This window comes from Periplaneta americana, chromosome 12, assembly GCF_040183065.1.
Source record: "Periplaneta americana isolate PAMFEO1 chromosome 12, P.americana_PAMFEO1_priV1, whole genome shotgun sequence".
NCBI classification, from domain to species: Eukaryota; Metazoa; Arthropoda; class Insecta; order Blattodea; family Blattidae; genus Periplaneta; species Periplaneta americana.
Window position 1 is genome coordinate 156857767 of NC_091128.1, and position 19588 is coordinate 156877354.

The window sequence follows — 19588 nt, forward strand, 5'->3', positions numbered from 1 at the left end:
TGGCTTACAAATCGATAAGTTAAATTCGAAAAATCATATTAAAAAAATTACCTCCAAACTAAATTCAGCTTGTTTTGCTATTAGACCAATGCAAGAGATAGTAAATATCAATACCTTAAAAACAATATACTTTGCATACTTTCACTTGGTAATGAGTTTTGGAATAATATTCTGGGGAAATTCCACAGATAGTAACAGTATATTCCTATTACAAAAAAAGAGTAATTAGAAAAATAGTAGGTGCCAAATCTAGAGAATCGTGTAGGACATTTTAGAAAAACTACAAATAATGCCCATGGCTTGTCAGTATATTTTTTTCATTAATAATCTTGAAGAAGAGGAATTCCCTGGGTGTCTAGACTCTGGAAATTTGTATGAATGTGAGTGTGCCAGGTTAATATTAATTAACCAATCATCACGAATATAAAAATACATCAGGACTGTCGCTGGCCAGTAACCTGAACACACATTTCAGCGTCACATTGTTGCAAGTAACTCCATCTGTTAGCACAACCGTAAAGCATCTAATAGATGCTACAGAGTTACCAACAACGAAAAAAAAAATTAATAATCTTCCTCATATGTAATGGTGAAAACTTTGTAACTAATTCCACAGTTCATAGCATAAATACGAGTCAAAAATGACTTTCATACTCCATTGGAAAATCTATCATGCTATCAAAAAGGAGTGTGTTATATGGCAGTAAAAATTTTTAATAACCTTCCTATGGATATAAAAAAATCAAACTCAAAACATAAGAATATTTAGGGCCAAATTAAAGAAGTACCTAATTTCTCATACCTTCTATTTTGTAGGTGAATTTTGACATTCAACAATGCTTCATGAATATTTCTGATTTGTATTAAGTATCGATACTAACCCCTTGTGTTGTACTAGTAGACTATATTGTAAAACTCTTCTGTATATATTTCAACTAGACTGTGACTATAATTAAGACTTTGTAGTACTATTAAGATTTTTTCCATATTCTAGCTGTGAAGTGATGTACGAATACCATGAAATGTAAGTAAATACAATATAATACAAAAGCCATAAAGGGGCATTAAATTTAATGTAATGTTTTCACACGTCAAAGAATATTTTAAAGAAAAAAAAAACTTGAAAATTCATTGGCTTTTCACCTTATTTAAGCATTTTCTCCCCTTAACAGACTTTGTAATGTTTGTTAAACAGAAACAAGCTGAAGCATGCATTATCAGGACTCTCAAAACAAAATCCCACCAAAACTAAAGAATTAGATTAACCCTGTCAAGAAACTAGTGTGACGAAACACTAACCTAACCTGAAACACTGGACAGTAGTAGTAGCAATACACAAGTCACATTTTGATGTTTTCATGTTTGGAAATGGAAGCTTTCTTCATAGCGACAAGGCATACCTCTCTCTCCAGGGACGCGATCTGCTCCATCAGACGCAGGTTCTCTCGTCGACTGTGCATCAAGTCCGCATCAGCCCGGTCCAGCCGCTGGCGCAGAGCCGCCACTTCTGCCTGCAGTCTGGATGCCTCCTGCCTGCCGTCCCGCTCGGCCCGCTCCACCGCCAGTCTGCTGGCCGCCAGCTCCTGCTCCAGGGAGCCGCGATCCACCGCAGCCTGCACCAGCTCGCTCTGCAAGGAGCCTGTGCTCGTCAGAACGCAACAGAACAACCACATCATTACAGCCGGCCACGCAACAGTTCAACGTCTGACCTACCCTACATACCTGGTATAGAGAGAATAAAAACAAGGACAGAACCAGATGGGTGAAGCTAATCTAAATGATATGTTTAGTCTGCAGAAAACTAGTCTAGTCGAAACTAAAAGTTGCTGTAAAATACTGGACTCTGATAAAATAACAGTTATTTACGATATGAGTATCATGATGTTTCATAATACAACACAAGTTTGATAACCATCGAGTATTGTAATATGAAGTTACGATAAGTATATTGTACAACGTTTTATCCACTTTGATAAAAAATCAATTTTTTTTATAAAAGTAAGAGTTAGTTTTGAACATGTCTTTTGTGGAGAGGCAATTCTGAGAGCTGAATGGGAAGCCAGTATTCAACACTATAACATCTGTAGGAGACTGGAACACGTGAATGATGCACATCTACATCGCATGAGAAATCTAGAAGAGGAGAAGAAAACATCTCTCACGCGCCTGAAGATTGCTCCACACAGCGTCACTCCTCAAACTAAAGGAAAACATCTCAGAGAAATTCTCAGAAAACAATCATTCCAGTCATGGTGCCAGCTCCCACATAAAGGCAAAGGTGTTTGTACATTTGAAGAATGCCCCAAAGCCAACTCCTGGATCTCCTCTAAAAAGTGTCTTTCGTCCTCGGAATACATCAAGATATCTTGCAACGTCACCGCAGTGAGATCTGTCCCTGGCAGAACCTTCAGTACTACCCGTTGTCGCCATCCCGGCTGCAGCACGACTGAAACACTTGGCCACGTACTGGGGTTCTGTAAGAAGGGAGAGCTACTGCGTAACAACAGACACCATCGTGCCCGTACAGCAATTGCCAACCTGCTAAGAAACAGAGGATGGGAAGTACATGAGGAGATTCATTGTGTGTCTGAAGATGATTCTCATAGAGGAGTCGATATAATTGCCATCAATAGAAGAACCCAGGAAGCGATGGTCTTAGACCCTACGATTTGTTTTGAACGAGACACAAATCAAGCACTGCAGATTAATGATGACAAGCGAGCTAAATATGTACCTTGTCTTCCATACCTCAGTGAGAAATATGGCATTTCGCTTTACAACTGGGATGTTGCAGGCTTACTATTTGGAGCGAGGGGTTGTTTACCAAAATTTACATGTAATATCCTTAAATCCTTTAAAATTCCCTTTTATGAGGTTCAGAAGATTGTAATGGAAATTCTGAAGGCCTCTCTTCAAATTTTACACTATCATCTATATATTAACACGTAGTTTTAATGTACAAATCTAATCCATATTTTGCCCATTTCATTTCCCTTTATCTTTTATGTTTGTTAATTCCGGATCCCAGTGGTCAACCTCACTTGAGGACGGATGATTTTAAATCTTAGTAGTATAAGTTTCTTTTTGCAAGAGGCGATTCGTTTATGTTTTTTTTATTAGTTTTGAACACGATAGGTTTTTGTTTATAACAAAAGAACAGCAGTACTAGGAGAAATAAACAAGCATTATTAAAATGAGGTTAAACGAGAATTCAGATATTGGAAATGATGCAAATTCTGCAATAGAATGTTTAGCACCATCAAAATCTCGCATAAGGTATGAAGTGGAATATAAAAAAATATAACAAATTGTGAACATATTGTTCTTAATATTTTTAATAAACAAAATCAGTTCCATTTATTTAATTTAATGTCTGGTTCACATTACGGAACCAGTTGAGTAATTGCAGTATCATTATTAGGGGGCGGATGTTGATGATTAAAATGATTAATCAAATGCCATTAAAGTAATGGAAAAATGACATGAAATTAAAAAAAAAAAAAAGACATTTAAGTATTATTCAAACTACTCGCACCACAACTTCTTAAAAATTAGTCACCTTGTTTCAATGACTGCCCTGCAAATCTCGGAGAGAGGAGGCAACTTCCTGAAATTTTACTAAAATAAAGAAAAAGGATATGGAAAATATAAAGGCTTTAAGGAAAAACTATAGATTTTAATGAGGGATTACAATGTATTTCAATCGGGGTGGTCCATGTCAGTGCCTTCATTCTCAGTCTCCTCCTCCTTCCACTCTTCACTTTTGTTACCAGACCTTCCAGATGAGGGAGTGTGAATGGCAAAACAAATTGTGGGCACAGCGTGCATTCCTACAATCTTTGTGGTAAAAATACTGTCTACTATCTACTACAGTACATCCCTTCCGAACCATACTGGGGACACAACGTCCTATTGTCCAGGAAACGGTGAAAGTCTCCCCCTTTCCAAACATAAATTCTAAAGGCATTCTCGTATCAACAAAAGAACAGTAATGGTCAAAGCCCTCACTTAAATTAAGCTGTTGTCAAGCGTTTTATATTACTTCCGTTGTGTGAAGTGAAGCCTTCAGTGGAATGAGGGATGGAATGTAGAGTCTGTTCCGAACTATAAAACTTAAACTTCACTGTTATTCACTTATTCAATAGGTAATTACTACTGATCCATTTGCTTAGAGAAAGATTTAACAGGCAACTGTAAAGAAGAAAACAAAATGATCTAAAAGTTCATTGAAGTATTAAAAATGACCAAAAAATACAGAAAAAAAATATTAATGACCTATTAGTTCAAAAATGTCAAAAATGCAATATTAACATAGAAAGGATTTCTATATAAATAAGCATTGTCTTAATGTGAAAAATAAGAAGATGATTTTTCATGAACATTCACCCTCTAATTATAACAATAACTTTATGCTCGACCATGCCGAAATGTAGTAATTATACACATGGTAGCAGCCCTTTAATGGACCTCATTAAAGTACACCTATTCATTAAAGTTCAGGTGTTCCACCAATCAGAAAACACCATTGTAGTAATATGAAAGCGCAAGTATCAATTATTCTTGGATATGCAATCGAAAGACAACTAGCGAAACATCACGGAGGCTGGAAATCCAATAATGTTGCAGAAGGTTATGTTCTGTTACTATAATAATTAGCGTTAATTGTAAATAATATTCAAATAAATTCAATTTGTCATCTCGTTTTTCAATGTCTAAATCAATTTCAAGGTTATATCAAGATTAATCTTTATTTTACTCTCTAGATTATATCAAGGTCAGTGACATTTGTTTCTAGGAAAAAATCAATACTTTCGCGTCTGCGCACATCTCACAATTTACGAGATATTGCACTAGGTCAGTTCCGCTCCCCAGTCAGATAAGAATGAAATGAATACTTATGAATAATTTCAAGTTAGAAATATGGTCGAGCATAAAAAGGCGTATGAAACTTGGCTATAATGGTAATTAAGACGCTCGTATGAAAATTATGAAACTCTCTTGTGCTCGTTTCATAAACATACTCGCGTCTTAATTACTACCGTTATAGGCTCGATGCATAATGTACTATTATTATTTGAGCCCTACTAATCCTAAAACCTTACAGTTCATTATGTTTACTCACTGATCTTGTTCTGCAGCTCCTTCTTGAGCTCCTCCACGGTGGTGCTCTTCTGCTGCACGTCCCTGCGCAGGTCCGCCTCCACGCGCCGCTGCTTCTCCAGCTCCAGCTGCAGCTTGCTGGAGGAGTCCCACTGCGAGGTCAGGTCCGTGCTCAGCTGCTCCATCTGCTGCGTGTAGCGCCGCTCCAGCTGCATGCGCTCGTCCTGCACTTTGCGTCCCTGCTCCTGCAGCAGCTCGCGCATCTTCTCGTGCTGGCGGTCCAGCTCGTCCTTCAGCCGGCGCACCTCAAGCTCCGCCTGCAGCAGTGCAACAGCAAGCTTCACGCACCTCCACAGTGTTCAGTGTGGCCTGAGGGTTCTGAGTCTTTGCAATGTGCCACAGATATGAAGTCTTGGAACTACGTGTCGACTGTGTCACCAGGGAAGGAGAGGAGTTCGTTACCAAGAACTAGTGGCCAGGACTCGATGCTACAGTAGCATTCCTTTTCTGACTCTGTATACAACGAACTATTACGGAAAACACGGGAATGTTGCTAGAAGCAAGTAAAGAGATAGGTTTGGAAGTCAATCCCGAAAAGACAAAGTAGGTATATAATTATATCTCGTGATCAACTATTGTACGAAATGGAAATATAAAAATTGAATATTTATCCTTTGAAGAAGTGAAAAAATTCAAATATCTTGGAGCAACAGTAACAAATATAAATGAGTCAGAAGGAAATTAAACGCAGAATAAATATGAGAAATGCCTGTTATTATTCGGTTGAGAAGCTTTTGTCATCTAGTCTGCTGTCAAAAAATCTGAAAGTTAGAATTTATAAAACAGTTATATTACTGGTTGTTCTGTATGGTTCTGAAATTTCGACTCCCATTTTGAAAGAGGAACAGAGGTTAAGGGTGTTCGGGAATATGGTGCTTAGGAAAATATTTGGGGCTAAGCGGGATGAAGTTACAGCAGAATGGAGAAAGTTCCACAACGCAGAACTGCACACATTGTATTCTTTACCTAACATAATTAGGAACATAAAATCCAGACATTTGAGATGGACAGGGCAAGTAGCACGTATGGGCGAATCCAGAAATGCATATAGAGTGTTAGTTGGGAGACCAGAGGGAAAAAGAACTTTGGGGAGGCCAAAACGTGGATAGGAGAATAATATTAAAATCAATTTGAAGGAGGTGGGATATGATGGTAGCAACTGGATTAATCTTGCTCAGGATAGGGACAGATGTCGGGCTTATGTGAGTTCTCTAAAAGCCGTAAGTAATAATAAAAAAGGTATCCCCGTAACATGCCATGAAGGCACTTGGGGGGCATGGAGGTAGAGCCCCATGCTTTCCATGACCTCGACACTAGAATGAGGTGGTGTGGTCGGCACCACGCTCTGACCGCCTTTTACCCCCGGGAAAGACCCGGTACTCAATTTTATAGGAGGCTGAGTGAACCTCGGGGCTGTTCTGAAAGTTTGGCAACGAGAAAAAATCCTGTCACCACCTGGGATCGAACCCCGGACCTTCCAATCCGTAGCCAGCTGCTCTACCAACTGAGCTACCCGGCCGCCAGTAAGTAATAATAATAATAATAATAATAATAATAATAATAATAATAATAATAATAAAGGAAGGAATCAAAAATTAAAAAAAATGTATCTGTGTTTGTACCATTGATGCACACAGGAAATGAGTACACAGAGCTCCCATGCTTTCTTAGTTCCGGCACTAAGATGTCCTTAAGTCAGCACTACGCTTTTTATTCCCACAAAACATCCGGTAATGGATCAAACAGATGGGTTTCCTTGTTCCCCTTCCCTGATGATGGGTCAGACAAATAGCTTCGAAGTGTTGGGGTGTCTTTACAGCTAGAACACTGTGCAAATACCCAAGAACCTCGCACCATGTTCATCTTCACTTCATGCTTTGGGCTTTGATCCCTCTTCTGTCTTCACATTTATTCAGCTCCACCTCTTCATAGGATGTCCCACATTCTTTTTGCCTTCAGGTTGGTACTGTTGGACCAATGCTGGTATTCATTCGTTGTTCATTCGAGATAGCTGCTCTTTTCATTTTTGTATATGACCATAATTTTTTCCATTTATATTGTATATATCTAATTTTTTTCAGATGTCATTTCTCTTTAGATCTCTTCTTGTACATCCTTTTCCTCTACTCATCTCTGCTGCCTGTAATTTACTCTTATCCGTCTATTTAATAATCCAGGATTCATTCCCATACCTCAGCACTGGGCTGCGATAGTTTTATATAACTTTAATTTTGAGTCTTTCCTTGTCTTATTTTGAAATTTTCTATTTATTTTCAAAATCTCTGTTTATGTCGTAAGTTATTATTTTTTAATGAATTGGAAATTTACCGTATGAGCCATTACTTTAGCTTCCTTAGTTGGTTATAGTGTTCTTTTCTTTGCTGGTGTTGTCTGTGAATGGAATATTGTAATTTTTCTTCATTGTATTGTATTACTATGAAATCATCAGCAAATCTTTGCTTATTCTTATTCCTGGATTCAGCCCCATCTTCCAATTTTTTATAAGGACATTTATGCACACATTAAAAAGACTAGGTGGCACACTGCAACCTTATCTGAGTCCCTGATTTGTTTGTTTTTATTTGTTTTTGATTCCCTGTATTTGTATTATTCTTGTATGTGCGTAGAAACATTTTATTACCTGTATCAAGTGTAGAAGGTAACCATTATTAAACATTAACGTTTATAATTTGGATCTGTGTACACAATCAAAGGCTTTACTTTATAGGAATGGAATTGAGACGGGAATCTTTCTGGAAATTACGATGAAATAAAAATCCTGTTTTCGTCTGTCCCCAGACAGTCTTTCTTGAACATGTTCAAATTAGCACAATACATGTCAACCTCCAGCACTGGAGATAGAGTTATAATATTTATAACAGTGCCAGAAAATTCTGCAAAATGTGTTGTTTAACAAATCCTGCTATCAAATTCTGAAACAGAACTGCATAAAATATATGGTATCATGTCCCAAGCTGTGATATACAAAAAACAACTAGTTGTGTCATAATGTTTGCAGTCTCAAGAAGTTAAAAACACAGTAAATATATGTGATGATGGTGCCAAAAAAAAAAAAAATAGAGAGAGAGATAGATTCTGTATACACTCTATCTCTCTTTGTCGTTTAATTAATGTTGATTAAATTGAAATAAAATATCATTAATGTAAGTTTTAATCAGCATAATACACCATATGAATTCTTTTGTTTTATAAACAAGAAACATTTGAAAGCTATGAACAATGGAAAACTATGAATCCCAAAGAATTGTTATATCAAAAGGATAACAAAAAAAATAAGCCCACATGTTAAAACACATTAAATCAGTATTAGTACTAAAGCTTTATTGCACATAATTTCATACAATAGGTACAGTTTGTAGGAACTTCACGTTTTTATTCAGAAAGTTTTACTCTAGTGCAAAACTTGCCATACAGGCAAACTTGTCTAAAGTTAAATGGTACAGTCAGTTGAAAACATTCCAAGTCCAAACAATTGTAGGTAAATCCACAAGAATTTAGATCCTAATTTAGATTATATCTGGAGTTAAAGGTAGGCTTCTATGCATGACAGGCTGTTGTCTCGTGGTACTAAACATTGTTAACTCAATTCTCATCCTTCTACTTTCCCGTCATTAGGCTGATATGTTATTCTACTAAATCGAGCACCAGACAATGAGAAGTCTGCAGAGATGTGTGTCTGGTGAGACAGAAAACTTCAACGAGAAATTACTAGTAGTAAATTTTGTCTGGAGTATTTTCTCTGAGAGATGTTTTATTACACTGAAGAAAGTAATTTTATAGGAAATTAATAGTATTAGGTATTTAAATATATTTTATGAAACTTCATTTCAAATATAATAAAAACATTGGCTTGTACTAAATATTCTACTGTAATATTTTCGATAACCATTTAGTACTGGCTATAAATTTATATATGCAAATGAAAATACGTAGCGAATTTTCTATTTATCAAATAGTGAATCTTTAAAATATGATACCTTCAAGGTAGTGCTTGATGTTCACAATGTTCAATACAGTTATTTCCAATTAGACTTAGAAGGTTTCAATAACTGTACTTCAATTCACTAGTTGCACTTTCAATTCACAAGAATATGTCACCATACTGATTACATAAAAAGCAAAACAAATACAGTCCATGACGACTTGCTGAAATAACCAGTTTCATGATGCTTTGATCACATGACAGACTTTGAGAAGGGAATGACTGGAGATCGGAAGTAATGTATGATTATACTCAGCAATTTAAACCAGCTGTGTTCAAAATGTAGCCCATAAACTTGTAACCTCTCAGCAATTTAAATCAGCTGTGTTCAAAATGTAGCCCATAAACTTGTAAGCTCTCAGCAATTTAAATCAGCTGTGTTCAAAATGTAACCCATAAACTTGTAACCTCTCAGCAATTTAAACCAGCTGTGTTCAAAATGTAGCCCATAAACTTGTAACCTATCAGCAATTTAAACCAGCTGTGTTCAAAATGTAGCCCATAAACTGTAAGCTCTCAGCAATTTAAATCAGCTGTGTTCAAAATGTAGCCCATAAACTTGTAACCTCTCAGCAATTTAAACCAGCTGTGTTCAAAATGTAGCCCATAAACTTGTAACCTCTCAGCAATTTAAACCAGCTGTGTTCAAAATGTAGCCCATAAACTTGTAACCTCTCAGCAATTTAAATCAGCTGTGTTCAAAATGTAGCCCATAAACTTGTAACCTCTCAGCAATTTAAACCAGCTGTGTTCAAAATGTAACCCATAAACTTGTAACCTCTCAGCAATTTAAACCAGCTGTGTTCAAAATGTAGCCCATAAACTTGTAACCTCTCAGCAATTTAAACCAGCTGTGTTCAAAATGTAGCCCATAAACTTGTAACCTCTCAGCAATTTAAATCAGCTGTGTTCAAAATGTAGCCCATAAACTTGTAACCTCTCAGCAATTTAAACCAGCTGTGTTCAAAATGTAACCCATAAACTTGTAACCTCTCAGCAATTTAAACCAGCTGTGTTCAAAATGTAGCCCATAAACTGTAAGCTCTCAGCAATTTAAATCAGCTGTGTTCAAAATGTAGCCCATAAGCTGTAAGCTCTCAGCAATTTAAATCAGCTGTGTTCAAAATGTAGCCCATAAACTTGTAACCTCTCAGCAATTTAAACCAGCTGTGTTCAAAATGTAGCCCATAAACTGTAAGCTCTCAGCAATTTAAATCAGCTGTGTTCAAAATGTTCTCGTTGCCAAACTTTCAGAACGGCCCCGAGGTTGACTCAGCCTCCTATAAAATTGAGTACCGGGTCTTTCCCGGGGGTAAAAGGCGGTCAGAGCGTGGCGCCGACCACACCACCTCATTCTAGTGCCGAGGTCATGGAAAGCATGGGGCTCTACCTCCATGCCCCCCAAGCACCTTCATGGCATGTTACGGGGATACCTTTACCTTTTACTTTTTGTGTTCAAAATGTAGCCCATAAACTTGTAACCTCTCAGCAATTTAAACCAGCTGTGTTCAAAATGTAGCCCATAAACTTGTAACCTCTCAGCAATTTAAACCAGCTGTGTTCAAAATGTAGCCCATAAACTTGTAACCTCTCAGCAATTTAAATCAGCTGTGTTCAAAATGTAACCCATAAACTTGTAACCTCTCAGCAATTTAAACCAGCTGTGTTCAAAATGTAACCCATAAACTTGTAACCTCTCAGCAATTTAAATCAGCTGTGTTCAAAATGTAACCCATAAACTTGTAACCTCTCAGCAATTTATATCAGCTGTGTTCAAAATGTAACCCATAAACTTGTAACCTCTCAGCAATTTAAACCAGCTGTGTTCAAAATGTAGCCCATAAACTTGTAACCTCTCAGCAATTTAAACCAGCTGTGTTCAAAATGTAACCCATACACTTGTAACCTCTCAGCAATTTAAATCAGCTGTGTTCAAAATGTAGCCCATAAACTTGTAACCTCTCAGCAATTTAAATCAGCTGTGTTCAAAATGTAACCCATACACTTGTAACCTCTCAGCAATTTAAATCAGCTGTGTTCAAAATGTAGCCCATAAACTTGTAACCTCTCAGCAATTTAAACCAGCTGTGTTCAAAATGTAACCCATACACTTGTAACCTCTCAGCAATTTAAATCAGCTGTGTTCAAAATGTAACCCAAAAACTTGTAAGCTCTCAGCAATTTAAACCAGCTGTGTTCAAAATGTAGCCCATAAACTTGTAACCTCTCAGCAATTTAAACCAGCTGTGTTCAAAATGTAACCCATAAACTTGTAACCTCTCAGCAATTTAAACCAGCTGTGTTCAAAATGTAACCCATAAACTTGTAACCTCTCAGCAATGTAAATCAGCTGTGTTCAAAATGTAGCCCATAAACTTGTAACCTCTCAGCAATTTAAATCAGCTGTGTTCAAAATGTAACCCAAAAACTTGTAAGCTCTCAGCAATTTAAACCAGCTGTGTTCAAAATGTAGCCCATAAACTTGTAACCTCTCAGCAATTTAAATCAGCTGTGTTCAAAATGTAACCCATAAACTTGTAACCTCTCAGCAATTTAAACCAGCTGTGTTCAAAATGTAGCCCATAAACTTGTAACCTCTCAGCAATTTAAACCAGCTGTGTTCAAAATGTAACCCATAAACTTGTAATCTCTCAGCAATTTAAATCAGCTGTGTTCAAAATGTAGCCCATAAACTTGTAACCTCTCAGCAATTTAAACCAGCTGTGTTCAAAATGTAACCCAAAAACTTGTAAGCTCTCAGCAATTTAAACCAGATGTGTTCAAAATGTAGCCCATAAACTTGTAACCTCTCAGCAATTTAAATCAGCTGTGTTCAAAATGTAACCCATAAACTTGTAACCTCTCAGCAATTTAAACCAGCTGTGTTCAAAATGTAACCCATAAACTTGTAACCTCTCAGCAATTTAAATCAGCTGTGTTCAAAATGCAGCCCATAAACTTGTAACCTCTCAGCAATTTAAATCAGCTGTGTTCAAAATGTAACCCATAAACTTGTAAGCTCTCAGCAATTACATAAACATACAAGGAAAAGATCTTTACAAACCCATAGCAGTAACCAGGTAATAGAGAATTGATTGAATCAGTTGAATGGCAATATAGGCAGTGGGAAAATTTGGAGAAAATCAGCTCTGACGCCATCTTTGCTCGAAATAAATTCAACTTTGAATTATCTAGACTTTTAACACCGGTTAGATGTCGAAGAAACAATATGAATATATAAAGAAAATTATTTTTTTATTTTTTCAAATGTCACCAAGTTGGTTGTCATTCGACATTTCTGGTCTCTCTTGGCAATGGCTTATTTGTAACCCACTTCTGAAGGCAAGTAACGCTGCCCCAATGATATTATGATAGAATGACTATCAATGTATAGTGCTAGGAAAGGTTTTAAACCTAAACTTAACTTAATTCCCAGACCATTAAGTTAAAGTAATAGTTTCAAGTACAAGGGCTATACTTATTATTAGTTTTATTATTATTAGTATTATTATTATTGTTATTATTATTATTATTATTATTATTATTATTATTATTATTATTATTATTATTGTGAATGGACGATGACACTTATAGGTTCAATATGTATTATTTTTTGTAATAATTATATGTAGAGTGATGGCAGATTAAGAACTGGAACAAATCTAATCTGCTATGACGTGAACAAAGATTGATGAAATAGATAAATAAAAATTCCCAGATCATGGACGAACACAGGAACAATTCCCTTAAGGAAAAATTCCTGTGTTGTAACCAGGAATCGAACCCGGGACCTCATGTACTGTAGCCAGAAGCTCTAACCACTAGACCAGACCATGAGGCTAGTCAATAAAGAAAATTATTTATCATAACATTTTAACGTCCAAAAATTCAACTTCGAGATTTTCCAGAATTCCAGGCTTATACAAAAAGAAACACAGATGTTCATCATCATCATCATCATCATCGACGCTACAGCCCAATTTGAGCCTCGGCCTCCCTTAGAACTCTCTTCCATGCATCTCTGTCCCTGGCAACCAACCACCATCCTTTAATTCCCACTTTCTTTAGATCCTCTAACACTCCATCCAACCATCGCAGTCTTGGTCGTCCTACACTCCTTGTATAATGTTAGAACGTTCCAAGTACCAATCCGTAACTCATTTACCTTTTTCAAGCCAGGTTGCCAACGATTAAAACACAGATGTTCAGAAATGTTAAAATGTAATCATTTAAAGGCTTGAAAATGGTCAGTTCCTCAATATCAGATCCCGAAGAACATAGAGGGTTAATCAGCAGAACCATCTTCATCTAAATTAGGTGTGGGCAAATTATGGCCCATGGCGTTCAAATATGTTCATTCCGAACTGTGGGATAAATTACTTTTCATTTTGTTTTTTTTGAGAATATAAATGTATACGAATATTAGAAGTTGGGTGAGGGTCCAAGGAAAACCGTGAATTTACAGACAAATTACTGACAGTAATAATAATCATTTTAAAATTGTATCACTTATTCTCTGAGGGGATGATTCATAAAATGTATCATAAGTCAGAAAAATTTCAAGGAATGACTTCCTGCCCAAAAGGATTAAAAATATAGACATTGAGTATGGAACCCGAATATCAAAGTTTAATATGTTGAGACCAGGAAAAATAAGAATACCATTCACTGTTAAATAAATGTGACATTCGCACACTCATCTGATGTCCATCACGTAACACAACTGAAGCATCAATTTTTTAGCCCAATAATACTTCGACCACATTCAAAATTTGAAGCAAAACACTTATCTTAAAATCTGGGGTATTACATTACAGATGAATATCTTTACAAAAATAACTCTTTCATATTAGAAAGACTCAACAACTCGCCATAAAAATATTATACAGCCAGGTAATAAATATCAATACAATTGACTTCCTACACTTAACTTACTAAGCTTTCAGCCACGTGTGTTGTACGTACTGCATGAAAACAACTGAATCAAATTTAAAAAAAAATACGTAAATAAATATATGCTTTAAATTAATTGTTACACATCCAATGGAATAGATTTGGAAGGTAATAAAAGAGAATTCATGAAGCAGTTATGTTTTTTTTTTTTTTTTTTTTGCAGACATGGTGCAAGAAACAAAAAACTCTCGTGCAACACCAAAAATTGTGAGTCTTAAATCTTACTGAATATATGTGTATGAACATATCATACACTTCGAATTTAAAATTCCATTGAATAAAGTCTTGATTCAGTTAACACTGCCGAACTTGTACATACACAATTACCAATCATTGACAAATTAAAAATTATATATGTAACATAAAAAACTAATCTCAATTTAGCAACCTCCACGAAAACAAGTCAGCTTAATTGTCAAAGTGAGTGAAATTCGCTTTTAAAGCAATAAAAGGATACAGATCAAATAACTGCTGTCCAGATTAAAGCTGTTTGTTCATGATTAAAGTTTTTCTTCCAATTCAATACTGCACAAGAAAACCTGTCAAAGATTGTCAAAGATTGATCTATATTGAAAAACATTTATGAAAGCTGTTTCATATTGCTAAAGATTTAAGAAGATTTTAAAACACATGCTTCAATTTCACTATAACCTACCAAATATTATATCTATATATATAATTTGAACTGGTAATGGAAATTACGGGAAAACGGCTGAACGGATTTTAATGAGTGACTCCTCATTTTCATGCCTGGCATCCAAAGTTTTTCGGAAAAGTAGTAGTTTTCAGTGACATGTCAATTTTCCTACATAATTTTCCTATTTTCCAAAATCCATCTGTTGTCAGTTTTGAGAACTAATTTGATGGAATCACGGCCGACTTGATTGAATTTCAGAACAAAACACACACTACAATAAACAATAGGCTATTACACGAAGGCCATGACCTGCAGGATTTCCGACATATTTAGAGCTCAATTCAATTTGTTATTAAAAACTGATTCTGCAGAGTATAATTTTCTGAGTACAGGTGTGTATTGGATATTCAAATCTACGCTTCTTGAGGTGGTTTGATGACATTATTACCATTAGAAATTAAATATTATTATAGTTAATATCATGATGCATCTATTTTTCATTAATTGTACATAATATTCATGCTATATTGATGACATGAAAGTGAAACGTTTTGTGGTTATGTAAGTAAATGTAGAGAATATCTCAATTTAGATCTTCATTTCTATAATTTACTGAGTGGCTGCTATATATAACTACAAAACTTAAATAAGATAATAATATTGTTATTAAAAATCAAATATTTTTATACTTATTAAACCAGTAGGGTTGGGTCTTTTTCATATATTTATTGGCTGTGTATCTAAAATACTAAAAAGAGCAGATTTGTCTGCGTTTGTGGAATGCATATCATTATATTTACGAAAAGGCACTTTTCAGTACCAATAATTTATTTTGTGTGCACAAGGTTGGAATTTTGAAGTAAGAGGGAAAGGGTACAATCCATGTTCTGGAGTTTATCCGAAAGATCAAAAGGTAGCTATTACTTACTGATAAAATAAGAGGCCTAGAAAATTTTGTAGTCTCCAGATCATTTCAGCAAGATCTCTTAGTAGGATAAAATGGTTTTATACTCTACATTTCAAGTTCTACATGCAGCAGCTATACGAAAATGCTATTGTTCGAAAGCTTAGCAAACCTGACATTTTTTTAACTTTTACCTAAAATCCACAATGACCTGAAACAGCTACTGCTATCATCCTGACATTGATACTTGCGTTTTCGCGTTGAAACTCAAAAACTGAAGTTGGATAGGTTCAGGAAAAAGTATTTGGCCTAAAAATATCCATTCAGAGGGAGTATGTTTCATTATTATGGATATGGAAGCAAATAACTATCGAAACGACAAGTATTCTTCATTGAAAATAAATCTGAAAAATTTTTATTTGAACGTCTAACGAACTTAGTTTGCAGCAATATTTGCTGCACAAGCCACTAGTTCGTAATATAAATATGTAAATCTTTTGGAGAATAACTAGATTACACAAAAAATATATATTTTTTTTTGCATTGCTGTACGGTATGCTAAAACAAAAAATATTAAGACTGCATATTGTTTTAAAACAAAATTTTCACTATTAGTATTACTAGGTTAGCCTTATAGGTTAGAATCTCCTTCATTAAAAAAAATACATTTACCAATATTGATATATAATTTGAGGTATCCGCTTTGCAGTTTCCTTATACACATTATTTTTCGTTTTATTATAGTATTCCACAGAACCCACAGCATATAGGCATGGATTCAATTCATATAACTGAAGTAACTCGCAAACAACTTCTCTTGACTAGGACGCCATAATATTTTAGAATATATTCTTATCCACTTTCAAGACAATCAAAGACTTTTAAAGTATTGTAAGTGATTTGACAATAAAACTTGTGAAATATTGATCAAGTCTTGAAAAGTTTTATGAAGCACTGAATTTGAAGAAAATTTGATCGTGTACAAACGGATTAAAAAAAAACAATTAACGAAAGTAATGTCTGTGCAATACTGACAAGTTATATCCACTAAAGAAAAGCCAACATTTCTAAAAACATATTGTGTACATCTTTCTGGCTTTATTTCATGTGAAGTTATATTTACAGTTCTTAATTTCTTTCTTTCTCTTTTTATAGACCTACATTTTATTGCAAATCAAGATTTCAGGTATAACTCCTTGTAAAGTTGATTTGAATAATTTCGAGGGAAAAATTGTTCCGGAGCTGGGTATCGAACCCGGGACCTTTGGTTTAACATACCAACGCTCTACCACTGAGCTACTCGGGAACTCTAACCGACACCGATCCAATTTTTCCCTCTATATCCACAGACCTCAAAGTGGGCTGACAACCGTCAAGCAACCAACTTCGAGTGCACACTAACTCCGTGTGACTTAAATTGTGGTTTTCTGTTAACGAACAGTAACGTGTATTATGCAAATCAAGATTTCAGGTATAACTCCCTGTAAAGTTGATTTGAATAATTTCGAGGGAAAAATTGTTCCGGAGCCGGGTATCGAACCCGGGACCTTTGGTTTAACGTACCAACGCTCTACCACTGAGCTACTCGGGAACTCTAACCGACACCGATCCAAAAAAAAAAAAAAAGGGGGAAAAATTGGATCGGTGTCGGTTAGAGTTCCCGAGTAGCTCAGTGGTAGAGCGTTGGTACGTTAAACCAAAGGTCCCGGGTTCGATTCCCGGCTCCGGAACAATTTTTCCCTCGAAATTACTACATTTTAGTGATTCAAAACATTTGGTCATAACTTCAGGGGCGTGAAGAGAGCTCCAAGTAAACCAGTTCTTTAATAAGAACACAATATTTCTACTGGATTCAATCTATAGTTATGAACTCCTAGCCACAGCTACAATGATACTACAGCAGGACTGAAAAACAGACTGTGGAACAAACAGAACAGGATCGCAATGCATCCATTATAATTGCTGGGTACCGGTACCGGTTATGCAAAATATTTTCAGTGGCAGTTTCTAGGGGCCCATACTGCTGCAGGGTGAATCTAACAGGCATGGCCCTCTAACAGAAGTTGTTGTACTCGAAGCCCTGTGCATGCTTTCGAAATTTTCACAAAATACTGTATTTTCAATCACACTGTACTTGGACTGTCTATTTATAAAAATAACCTCCAGCAACTACTAATAATAAATCTATACAATTCATCGTGCTGCTATCCAATCAATCCTTTTTACAAGCAGCTTGGCGGTTCGCATTTCTTTTCTTATAATATTCCAGCCTTGCTTTGTGCACAAGAATCTCCAGCTTCAGCTTCTCCTCTGCCAGCTTTGCATTCTTCATTTCTAGCAGAACAAGTTTCATCTTGTTTTCAGCGAGGTCCGACACACAAGCAGACTCTTTCGAGAATCTCAAGGCTGGCAGTTTCTTTCTAGAAGTGGCTTTGCTTTTTTTCTTATTCTGTTCTATGTTTGTAGATACACTTGAGACAGAATGTATGCCTTGCTGTAATTCGGCTGCATCTTCAACAGTTGGCACTGGAGTCAAATCCAATTCTATGGGCATTCCCTACAATGAAATAATATGCATACACTGTATTACAATGTGAGGCACAGAAGTAACAAAATAAGTTATTTTCATTATTTTATTATTAAGATTTATTTAAAGATAATGAGATTATTATTTTAATAACATTTAAAGTTTTATAATGTAATTTTTATATACAATGTAACACAATACTCACTTGCCAAATGGGGATAACAATATTATTTTGAAATGACAAAATAAATGTAAGCATAACAAATTATTTTCTTTGGAACAAATCTCTTACTAATGACATTCTAGCAGGAAATATCGTATACCACAATACATAATATATTCCAATAAAAAAAAATTGAGATGTGAAGTCTGGTGGCTGTGGAGGCCATAAATGAGGTCCATCTCGTCCAATCACATAAAATGCCATAGCTTAAGGTACTGTGGTTCCATTTAGCTGAAACCACATCCATTTATTCAGTGGTAAATTATATAGAAGGATGGAGCATGTGAAATGGACAGACAAAATAAGAAATGAAGCTGCGTTGGAAAGAATGGGTGAAGAAAGAATGATGCTGAAACTGATCAGGAAGAGGAAAAGGAATTGTTTGGGTCATTGGCTAAGAAGAAACTGCCTACTGAAGGATTCACTGGAAAGAATGGTGAATGGGAGAAGAGTTCGGGGTAGAAGATGATATTAGATGATAGACGACAGTAAGATATATGGATCATATGTGGAGACTAAGAGGAAGGCAGAAAAGAGGAAAGATTGAAGAATGCTGGGTTTGCAGTGAAAGACCTGCCCTTGGGCAGAACACTATGAATGAATGAATGAATGAGATATGGTGTGAAAATTTTTCAGAAAATACCCCAGATCCTGCACCATCTTCTGTGCACATTAGAGATGCATCTATGTAAAGGTACTATTCCTTTTCTGGGTGCCTTGTCTCAATTGTTTCAATGGCAAACTGTTTAAGGATAATTTGGGGCCAGGGGAGGTTTCTTCTTTGTTCGTATTTTTTGTATCCATTGTTCAAGAATTAAAACAGAAAATCAATATCCCGAATTTAAAAGAAAACCTACAAATTAAACCAAACCCTTTAACTCTATTAAATATGGAATATAATCTAAATTTAACAGAAGAAATACTGAAATCAGAAGTAAACACTGAAATAGAGACAATTAATATTAGATACCCTCCACAAAACTGGCTTCATTTATACACTGACGGATCCTTGATCTCAAGAGAACAGGTGTTACGTGCTGTCTCTTCTCACTTTATAGAACTCTTGGGTATGGAACAAGTTTTAATGGAGAAATCATTGCAATAAGTGAAAGTCTCAGGAATCTTCTATGCCACATCAGTAAATTTAAAAATGCAGTTATATTGTCAGACTCTAAAGCAGC

General features: G+C 35.7%; 1 protein-coding gene and 1 non-coding gene across 4 annotated transcripts in view; one reads left to right on the top strand and one right to left on the bottom strand.

Moving 5' to 3' along the window:
* The window catches only part of LOC138711039 (serologically defined colon cancer antigen 8 homolog), a 105096-nt gene that overhangs the window by 59041 nt on the left and 26467 nt on the right, over window positions 1-19588 (bottom strand). For all 3 annotated transcript variants that reach the window (XM_069842331.1, XM_069842332.1, XM_069842330.1), the window contains 2 exons: window positions 5123-5417; window positions 1401-1639 (listed from right to left, as the gene is read on the bottom strand). In XM_069842331.1, the coding sequence (XP_069698432.1) occupies window positions 1401-1639; window positions 5123-5417 (534 nt within the window). The remainder of the gene's footprint in view (window positions 1-1400; window positions 1640-5122; window positions 5418-19588) is intronic.
* Window positions 17316-17387, top strand: TRNAN-GUU (transfer RNA asparagine (anticodon GUU)). Its single transcript has one exon. It is a non-coding gene; the product is annotated as a tRNA-Asn (tRNA).